The sequence below is a fragment of the Brassica oleracea genome, chromosome C7, assembly GCF_000695525.1.
Source record: "Brassica oleracea var. oleracea cultivar TO1000 chromosome C7, BOL, whole genome shotgun sequence".
Taxonomy (NCBI): Eukaryota; Viridiplantae; Streptophyta; class Magnoliopsida; order Brassicales; family Brassicaceae; genus Brassica; species Brassica oleracea.
The window spans coordinates 24,917,071-24,927,162 of record NC_027754.1 but is presented as its reverse complement, the minus strand read 5'-3'; the positions used below and the strand labels follow the sequence as shown (position 1 = coordinate 24,927,162).

Here is a 10,092-nt window from a genome sequence, read left to right as displayed (position 1 = left end):
CTACAAATCAGGAACATTTAAGATCAAGCGATTTAAGATGGGGAGATAAAGAGTTCACCGGTGAAAAAATAGATTACGAAGAGATACACAACGCGACTCTTCAGACTTGTCTAAGACAATGATGAAAAGAACCCTAATCTCATGTTAAATGAAGACAGTTTACATTATGGAAAAAACTATAATTGTTGTTTTTTTCATATAACATGATGAACCTCATTTAAAAATGAAACTCATAATACACTTGTAGGCCCGTCCCACAGAGAAAACCGAAGAAGCAAAGGTTTTCGACCTTCATAAATATATATTAGTTTCAGTCATCAATGTACAAAGTATCCCTTAGTTTAGTGGTATAAATGTTGGTGTTTATATCTCAATAACCCGGGTTCGAACCACAAGTTTGACACTTTTTCACTCTTTTTAAAAGTGAGACCCACCAAAATGCTGACGTGTCGTCTTAGGAGTGATGCAACTGCCTCATTATATTATAGATTTTTGTTACTTTTGCTATTTATTTTATTTAAGTATTATTCAGACCATCATAACTATGTGTTTCATGAATATGTCTGAGTAGTCTTTACTGTTAGATTTAGGTTTCTCAAATAAGTTGATAAATGTAATACTGACACAACAATTGTTAGTTTGTTTAGAAATATAGTTCAATCATCTAGTTATGCTTAAAGCTAAGTTTAGGATTGATCACCCTTCAAGCTTAGATCTTAGGATTAATTGGGATCAAACCATTGCTTGACTCAATACCTGAAAATAACTAGATCTAACTGACTAGATACAGACGAGAGTTGGTCTAGTGAGTTAGAGAATACAAATTAAACTTGTTCGTAAAGCTTTATGGAAGAAGTATCGATCGACGCAGCGATAGCCCTGTCGATCGATATTTTGAAAGGTGTATTGATCGATATTCACAAAGAATTATCGATCGACACTTTCTCGCGACCAAAATAACGAGTGTTGAGGTCATCGAGATTAGATAATCAAACAGATTATACCTTAGTTTGAATTCAAGAACAATTAGTATTAATAAATATTTAATTTTCTAAATTAAGTATTATTTATCATACCTGAGAATATATCTGAATATAGCTATTTCAAGCAACTGTTAACAAACTCAAAACAATAAATTGTGCAACAAATTTGTTCACCAATCCATTTACTACTTTTAAAATTTATAAACCATTTAATTTAGATTTATTTCATCGGATATGTTTTCAATTTTATAATTCTAGCGAATTCCTGGGAGTCAGATCGAAACCAAACGCTCTAACATTAATTAATCATGTGAGATCATATCAGGTATACTTTCTATTAGTTAATTAATATTTTATAAATAATATATATATATATATTAAATTAAGAAGTTCACAAGGGTATTCGTATAATATATTAGTATATATATATATATATATATATATATATATATATATATATATATATATATATATATATATATATATATATATATTTGTTATTCTGAAAACTGTTTTAGAATTAAATTAAGAAGTTCACAAGGGTATTCGTATAATATATTAGAGCAGCTCTACCTGACGAGCGGTTTGTCTTCCAGCACAATGATAACTCCAACGAACTTTTCTTCCTACGATAAAATGTTTTAAAATTGAACTTATCATGGAATCAATTTACTAACCCAAGAACTTTTCCTTCATGGAATCATGCTAGATTGGTGACATTCGTGTTGCAGTTCTGTCTAAATTTCTCCTGGCTTAACTGTGTCAAAGCAATGTCTAGATTTCGTATTAGTGATTGTTTTCTAAGTTCAAAAAAAAAAACTTTTCCTTTAAAAGGGGTGTATTGAATCATGCATATATATTACTATATAAGAAACAAAAAAGAAAATCAATTAACGAAGCATGGGCTATTCTTGATTTCGACGCTCTTTGATCTACCAAAATATCCACATGTCTGTGTAAGTACATATCAAATTGCTTTTTCTTAATTAACAATATCATAAAGTTTTTTTTTTATAAATAATAAAATCATGCTTTTTCCTCGATAATGAATGAATCGTCCAAAAAAGTTGAAGCTGGTGAAAGGCAGTTTGACCCCTCCCCATCTCCCAACTTGGTACTTCGCTTTGCACACATCACATGCTTCCTCTCACTCTCTCTCCTCTTTTCTTCTCCCACTCTTGTTCTTCTCTCTAAATGCTCTGTATTGTGTCAAGCCAAAAAAGGAAGCTTTACTCCATTAACGACGAGATCCTTCCCTAATTCTCTGATCAATAGGTAAACCATTTTTATCTAGACTAATCATGATAATGCCTTTTGGTTTCCTGTAAATCTTATAGCTTAGAGTAAATATTTTGATTTACTTAGCTTAAAAGAAAGAACTTCTTTACCATAAATGGTGAGACATCCATTTGCGGCTGAGATTTTGCTAACTTTATTATCTCTCTCTCTTTATTGATTTTTCTATTTTTTTTTTCTTTTTTACTACCTACACAATAGCATCATAATCAGAGAGGGATGGTGAGTTGAAAATAACCATTGTGTTGCATCTAGTTGATAAATCTAAAAACCATCAAATACCCCACTTTCTCAACGAAGTTAAAACAAATTTTACTCTTTTACTTTACCCCTATAGATCTCATTCCCAGAGAAAAAAAGAGAAAACCTTTTGTGGGGTGTTGATGCTTTATTGGTTCATGATTTCTTATGGGTTTTGTAAGTTACTGATTCTAGTGTCGGTTTACATATGTGTTTAGGAACCATGAAATCTGTAGTGGGTTGTGAGTAGTATATAAATATTAAAGGGATGATTTTGACAGCTATTGAGTAGTTAAACCGCATCTGTAGACAGCTTTTGATAATGAAATGGTAAAGGAGGGTCCCTACTTCTTGAAGGATTATGCCCCCACAAACTCAGTGAATGTAAATTATTGGTTGAGCTAAAAGTTTTTTTTTTTGTGATGAAAAAAATGAGGGTGTCTTTTATTGTTCTTGTTATAAATGAGAATGAAACTTGTCTTGGAAAGTCAAAAAAATTGAAAAAAAAAAAAATTCTTCTTCCTCAGGGTTTACCTTAGAGAGAGATCCACAAGTTTTTTTGTAGGTATGTTGGTGTTTGTGCGATCTGTTGATTTTGTCCTTTTTTATCTCTGCAAATAATAGAGAAGATAAAAGAAGCATTTTTCCTAGGTTAAGAGTACTTTTTGCTACTTGAAGTTTATGTGAGTTTTATTTTCTCTTGACTTTACTTATAGAAAACTATAATTCTGTAATGAATAGTGCAAGAGAAAGAGCTTCTTGAGATCTGCTTTTAGTTTGATCACTTATATAGATCAGAAAACAAATTTCTCTTTTATTTTGTTAAAATAATAAGGATGAAGGGTTTTGAGAAAACCATAGAGCCTAAGTACAAACAAGAATTTATAATAGAAACTTTCTCTAAGAAACCTGAATTCTTAACTTCCCTTGTCTGCTCATGCCAAAAATTTTTACATCACAATTTTGCTTAAGCAGATCTATTTTATCTTCACTCTATCTTCTTGCTTTGGATTTTCTTTGGACTGTGAGGCCTCATGGTCTGGTTACTAACAGAGTTAAAGAAGAAAATGAAGTGTATGAACCAAGTTTATATTCTAATTGTCAGTAGCATCTATATATACTATTTTCCAACTTAAGTAGCTTGCTTGTAAGAATCCATTTTGTTTATCAAGAGTGGAGAACTCCATTCTACAATTTGGCTCTTATGAAATCTTTTGTTCTTTCAGATTTTGGTGTTTTAGTGTCTGTATGGAGTGTAATGCAAAGCCATCATTGCAGTGGGAGTGGGATAATCTAATATCGTTTGGTACTTCATCAGCTGAAATTCCTAAAAAGCAACGACCAATGGATTGGGAAAATGATGGGTTTGATTGCACCACTTTTTACTCTTCCAGCTTTTCTACAGTAGCAGCATATGGTGGTAGTTCAGGTTCTGATCTAGCTCATGCTTTCTCTAAAAGCTCAAAGTCAACTTCCATTAGCTCTTCGTCAGCTGAAGTTAGAACATACAATTTCACATCAGAAGCTGGTGAAAGTGTTCCTGCTGGGAGCAGTGAAGAGTTTGCAATGGGAATTGATACTTCTCCAAGTCTTGAACTTTCCTTCGGCTCTGGTGATCCGGTTCTTGGTTTGAAGCTCGGTAAGAGGACATACTTTGAAGACTTTTGGGAAGTGGAGAATGCTAAAGGTTCAACAGCACTTCCGGTGAGCCTGGCGTCATCTTCTGCTTCTCCGGTGAAGAAATCCAAACCCATTTCTCAGAAATTACAAACTCCTCACTGCCAAGTTGAAGGCTGTAACCTCGATCTCTCCTCAGCTAAAGACTATCATCGGAAACACAGGATTTGTGAAAACCATTCAAAGTTCCCTAAAGTCATTGTGAATGGCTTAGAACGCCGGTTCTGCCAACAATGTAGCAGGTAAAAAAGCTAGTCTTTCCCACAAGAGATATTGGTTTAAACAAAAGCCTTAAAGACATCTCATATGACAATTTTATTATTTTTGGTCTTCAAAGGTTTCACTGTCTCTCTGAGTTTGATGAGAAGAAACGTAGCTGTCGCCGACGTCTCTCAGATCACAATGCAAGACGTCGCAAGCCAAATCCCGGGAGGACATATGGTATATACTAGATTCGCTTATCTCTTATCCTATATCAAATCTATATTTAGCTACAATTTAGTTATAGAATATCATTAATGGAGAGTTTGGAGATGTGTTTTTGTCATTCTGTATATGCAGATGGGAAGCAACATATGGATTTTGTATGGAACAGATTTGCACTTATCCATCCACGAAGTGAAGAAAAGTTTCTATGGCCAAATCCGAAGCCTGTACCAGCAAGAGGGTTATTGCAGGAACCTGCAATGACCGAGATGCCCAGTAAGCTGTTCACCGAGCAATGTGGATTTGGATTGTTGGACCCCAAAACGAAAACCACGAGAGCTGAGCTATTCAGTAAAGGTTTGTGTGCTTCTTAACTGTTTAATATATTTCCTCTTGGGGTTCAAGTACAGGTTGTATTCATGATTTTGATGATTGCTTGTTTTATGCAGATTTGTTAGAAAAGGTCACAATCTCTTCACACATAAGTACTTCTCAAGATCTTGATGGTGCTCTCTCTCTTCTGTCAAATTCAACACCATGGGTTTCCTCAGACCAGCCAAGACGGTTTTCCCTTAACCACCATTCCACAAGCAACCTCCAACCTGTGGTTCACGGGTCTGTGACTCAACCCATTTCAGTGTCCAGCTATTGGCAGCCGGATCCACCAGCAGTTGAGGGCTCAACCGCTTTGCCTAGGAACGGGGAAGGCCAGTTTAATGACCACTACAACTTGAATCAGTTTTACAACTGAAAGTGTATTGCCTTTATATCATAATAAGATATTTTGTTTAAGGATCAGGCGAGCCTAGTGGTAACTTTAAGATAGGAGCTGTGAAACTTGCTAAAGACATCAATTCCTCTCTTCTTTCTTTTTTATCCATTGATTTTCTTGGGTTAGGGAGAGTTGTGACAGTTAAGTCTTATAAATCATCTTGTCAAATTATTTTTACATTAGAATTTTCAAATATGGATGGTGCAGCAACTAAAAATTGATCAAACGCATGATAATATACGTATGATAAGATTATATGCATTTGATCTTTTTTTTTATATTCGTATTAGTCAACAGTATCAATAAGCGCATCTTGTGTTATATGCATTTTCTCTAATTCTTTTGTCATAGTTTTTTCCACAACATGAAATATAACGATTTAATTTAGGTTTCATTTGAAATCTTAATAAGAACTAGAGTCTTCCTTTCCCATCAGATGAAAGTTACATATTGCCAAGCTTTTCAACTTGACAATATAGCGAAGACTTGGCAAGAACTGGAGTCTCTCCTTCCTATTTGCCAGCTCGACCATGGTCAATGTTTTCTAACAACTCTTGATTTCTTTTCCTTCGTTTCCTTGTTCCTTAGTTTTTCTTCTTCCAAACCAAAAGGAACTTTTCGTCTAGCAAAAAGTGTGAAAATTGTTTGACAGCCTCCTCCAACCTGTTGAGAAAAACTTAATCATTAAACCGGTTATCTCACTTGAACGATTAACATTAGTACTTTTTGTAGTTTTGAGTTTGTCAAAGACATAAGAGATTTATTTATCCAATTCACTTTACATGTACATATAAGGACATGCCGATATTTTCAACGGTTCGCTAGTATCAAGTGTATACAATAGTTTCTTTAGACAACTATCTTAGTGTTTTTCTAATAACCTAGAGAAACCACAACAATAAGTTAAAGACTTAGACTTATTGAATTTGTGTGAGTAAAAGATCAAACCCACAAACCAATGAAGAAGACGCAGTCTGAGAGTTTTAACCGAATCTTCTTTCTACTCTTCATTCTTATGTAGATTCTCCTTCAATCTCCTTTTTCTCTCTTTCTTCTTGCCTCTCTCTCAATTTTCAGATTTCATACGTTATAAAGTGTTAAGAAGCAAGCAACAAGGTTTAGGAGCTTATATATATAGTGTCTCCCTAAACCTTTGAGCTTAGCTCCAACCATTTGAATTTCATTTCTCGTCTAATAAACCAAATAAGATAATTTTCCCTTGCGCAACACGGGATCAGCCGATTCATACAAATGGGATCGGGTGATCCGGTGATCTATGAAAAAAAATGTACATATTCCACAAAGCTCCACCTTGGGCATTTGGTCAATTGTGTTCGCTACTTATGTAGATGAAATTCTTTCTCCTTGTCGATTAACCTCAACCGTAAGATAAATCTTAGCTGCTGCCCGGTAAATATATTGTCAAAATATCCGCATAATATAGGAAAGTATGAATTTTCTGCACTTTGATTGAACCATCCCCAACCCTATCCCTAATGAAATGCACTTTATTCTCAAATTGTTTGGTCATGCCATGATGAACTGGCTTCTTCACCAAACATATTGCACTCTACGAGACACAATTCACCTTGAAACTCCTTGAATCAAAACCTAATTAACTGTAGAATATCTTTAACCAAATTTTCTCCTTCGCTACCTATGTGAGCGTTATGTACTCATCCACAATAGCCGAAAGAGTTGCAACATGCTGAAGAATAGGCATCCTACTTACAGTATTACCACCAATCTTGAAGACATAACCAAATATTGTCATTTTCTGTGAAGATCTGATGCATAATCTGAAATTGAATCATAAAATCTGAGATTGAATCATAAAATCTTTCAATTTCAAATTTCTATGATTTTGTGAAGGCGAGACACACACACATGAAACTCCCTTTTAAGTATCTCAAAATCCACTCTTTCAGAGACCAATGACTTCTTCCTTGATGTGCCATGAACCTACTAACTAAACTGACCGCGTACGCTAAATTTGGCCGAGTACCAATCATAGCATACATCATACTTCCCACTGCACTTGCATAAGAAACTGAGCTCATCGACCATGTCTTCATGATAAACTTCTCCTGGGTTAACCTCTTAAGTTTGAACGATGAATTAACTGGAGTTACAACTTTCTTGCAATTCTCAATGTTAAATTTTGTTCGAACCTACTTTAGATACATTTCATGTGATATTCTATGAGCATTTTTGATAAATACTTCATTCTCATGAATAATTGTTGATTCCAACAACTGACATTCCAAGTCCGAGAACATGGGTCAATCCAATCATTAACAGTGAATGAAGGGTTGTAAGAGCACCATTAACGATAAGTTTATCACACTCAGTTTCTAAAAGTATTTCACATTAATATTTCTACGGACTTTTAATTTTATGCATAAATTTAAATGTTAAAAAATATAAGTAACCATTATAAATGAGATAAATAGAGAGATTATTTCTCACATTTTCGACAAAGTTTCTTTATAAAGAAATGATTATCACTTTTTGTACTCTCTCTCCACCTTTTACATATTTTATTACTTTTTAACTTGACAAACTACCTTAAGAAACTATCACTAATGCTGCTCCAACAACATCTCTAACATGAAGATTTTTTGAGTATTTTTTATAAATATATATAATAAAAATCAGAAAAGTTAGAAAGAGGTTAAGATAAAGTTCTCAAATTAAATCTTTTTGAAACCTCCTTATAGCATTCTCAATTGTTAGATATTATAATTAGTATCTAAGAAAATATAATAATATGTGTAAAACAATTTAATTATCTAATTAAGTTTAAAACAATAAAGGGGTAGAATCATTCACTAAATGACATGCGGTAAAGAGGTTCTTAACTTTTTTTTTACAATATATATGCGAAGAACTTTCTATAACAAAAATCCACTCTCTTTCTTCTTTTCTTTTTATTTTTTAATTTCTTTAATTGGTTGATATCTTCTGAGATACTATCATTGAAATCAATACTATTAAAAGAGAAGAAGTTTTAATAAATCTACCTATGAAAGTTGTTTGGACCATTTCCTTTTATTATATTTTGGTCCTCCCATATATATTATAACAACATGTGACCAACATTTAACCTTATATATGTATCCTGTTTTTACTCTAACCAGAAAATCGGTTTACATTATTTAAATTTGTACCATTTAAATCGATTACTAAAACATTATACCAAAACTATAAGCCACAACGATTTCTAAACATGTCACATTAATATCAAGATTATAAAACATTACACTTATGAAACTTATACGAATTACACTTCATCATGCGATTGCTCAACTTCTGTTTGTTAAAATCGAAAACCTTCTTGGATGGTCTCATGTTGTCCTTGCATGTCTTCTCTTCCTGAAAAAAAAACTCATATGTCGACACACTTCTTGAAATATCACTTATTAAAAAATCAAACATGAATGTATTAAAGACCTAAACCACCATAGTTCACACGATCATACCGCATTATTCATCACATATTATGTTATACATGATGTTATATTTACGGATTCATCACATATTATGTTATACAATAAATACGATTAACTTCAAATACATAAAAAATGGTACAATTTGAAAAAGAGTGTTTCTAATCACAAATTTAAACGATAAGGTTTGTTCCTATATCACAATTTTAAGATTTAAAATTTAAAATCGTAACAAAATATGTAAACAAGAACGAATATAGTGTGAATATGCTAACTAGATATATTCTTAGATTTGTTGTTAACAATATATACGATTATCAAACTAAAAAACACAAAATAATTAAATAACTTGGTCTACAAGTTTTTTTATTATGACAGAAATACATAATTTTCCTTATTTCTATCAAACAAAATATCTAATCAATTCTACTTATATTCTCTACCAAGATTTTTGGTAACCTACATTGATTACCAAATATTCTATCCGAGCTTCACTTAACCTGCATCGACTAGAAACCTGTCTTATTATAAATACTGACCATCTTGATACCCTTTTAACTTCAACTCTATCGAAACAAAAAAAAAACACCAGAAAAAAGAAGCAAACAAACTATTCCAAAAACTTGGTTAACTGACCATTTCGATTCAGATGTCCTTCTTGAAAGACGTCGAACCACACAAGACTGTTTGACGTGTACAAGTGAAAGTGAGTGGAGACAAAGGAATAAAACTGCTGGTGATTCACTGGAAGTAATCCTATCGAATGCACATGTAAGTGTGTTTTCCTCTTTATAGATTTGCGATTATAGATCTCTATGTTTATTTTTATTTTAAAGAAATACACTAACAGAAATATTTTCATTAATATTTTTTAAAGGGTACGAAAAAGCTATGCCTCATGCAAAAAGACTTACATGGATGAATTGGCTAGCACGGTTCTTTGCTTTCCTTCAAATACCCGATGATTCACTGATGCTTATCCCTCTTTACAAAATAAAAAATGGAAAAGTAGAACTTTCTTTAAGCGGTATGAAGAAGAAATAAGGGAGAGAAGATTTACCGGTTCAGATCTTATAGGAACCACTCGGCGGTGAACTCCTACGAAATAATGTATCGCCGTCGGAGATTTTTTTTAAACTTTCGATATAAACAGGAAGAAGTCTTTATCTCTTTGTTGTCGGCAGAGAGAATTTGATGACTGGGGTTGGGCCGGAACATAATTTAAACAAAATTAAATTTAGACCCATTT

The 10,092-nt window shown here is 33.0% G+C and overlaps 1 protein-coding gene and 1 long non-coding RNA gene across 6 annotated transcripts; one reads left to right on the top strand and one right to left on the bottom strand.

Moving 5' to 3' along the window:
* The first annotated feature begins 1,902 nt into the window (after positions 1–1,902).
* Positions 1,903–5,602, top strand: LOC106301262 (squamosa promoter-binding-like protein 2). 5 transcript variants are annotated; one of them, XM_013737621.1, is made up of 5 exons: positions 1,903–2,258; positions 3,746–4,438; positions 4,534–4,637; positions 4,758–4,979; positions 5,072–5,601. In XM_013737621.1, the coding sequence occupies exons 1-5, from the start codon at positions 2,029–2,031 to the stop codon at positions 5,371–5,373; spliced, it is 1,551 nt and encodes a 516-aa protein (XP_013593075.1). In that variant the 5' UTR covers positions 1,903–2,028; the 3' UTR covers positions 5,374–5,601. The 5 variants fall into 5 exon arrangements, with proteins under 5 accessions (XP_013593075.1, XP_013593078.1, XP_013593077.1 ...); XM_013737624.1 differs by lacking the exon at positions 1,903–2,258 and adding an exon at positions 2,618–2,696 and having other exon boundaries at positions 5,072–5,602; XM_013737623.1 differs by lacking the exon at positions 1,903–2,258 and adding an exon at positions 2,905–3,084.
* LOC106301264 lies at positions 1,996–2,737 on the bottom strand. Its single transcript, XR_001262182.1, has 3 exons — positions 2,647–2,737; positions 2,372–2,469; positions 1,996–2,182 (listed from the first exon to the last, which is right to left on the bottom strand). It is a non-coding gene; the product is annotated as an uncharacterized LOC106301264 (long non-coding RNA).
* Positions 5,603–10,092: the final 4,490 nt, after the last annotated feature.

Coding starts and splice junctions, on each gene's coding strand:
- LOC106301262 (XM_013737621.1), top strand. CDS start 2,029: ATGAATGAATCGTCCAAAAAAGTTGAAGCTGGTGAAAGGCAGTTTGAC. Junction 4,439..4,533: donor TTCTGCCAACAATGTAGCAG/GTAAAAAAGCTA, acceptor TGGTCTTCAAAG/GTTTCACTGTCTCTCTGAGT. Junction 4,638..4,757: donor AAATCCCGGGAGGACATATG/GTATATACTAGA, acceptor CTGTATATGCAG/ATGGGAAGCAACATATGGAT.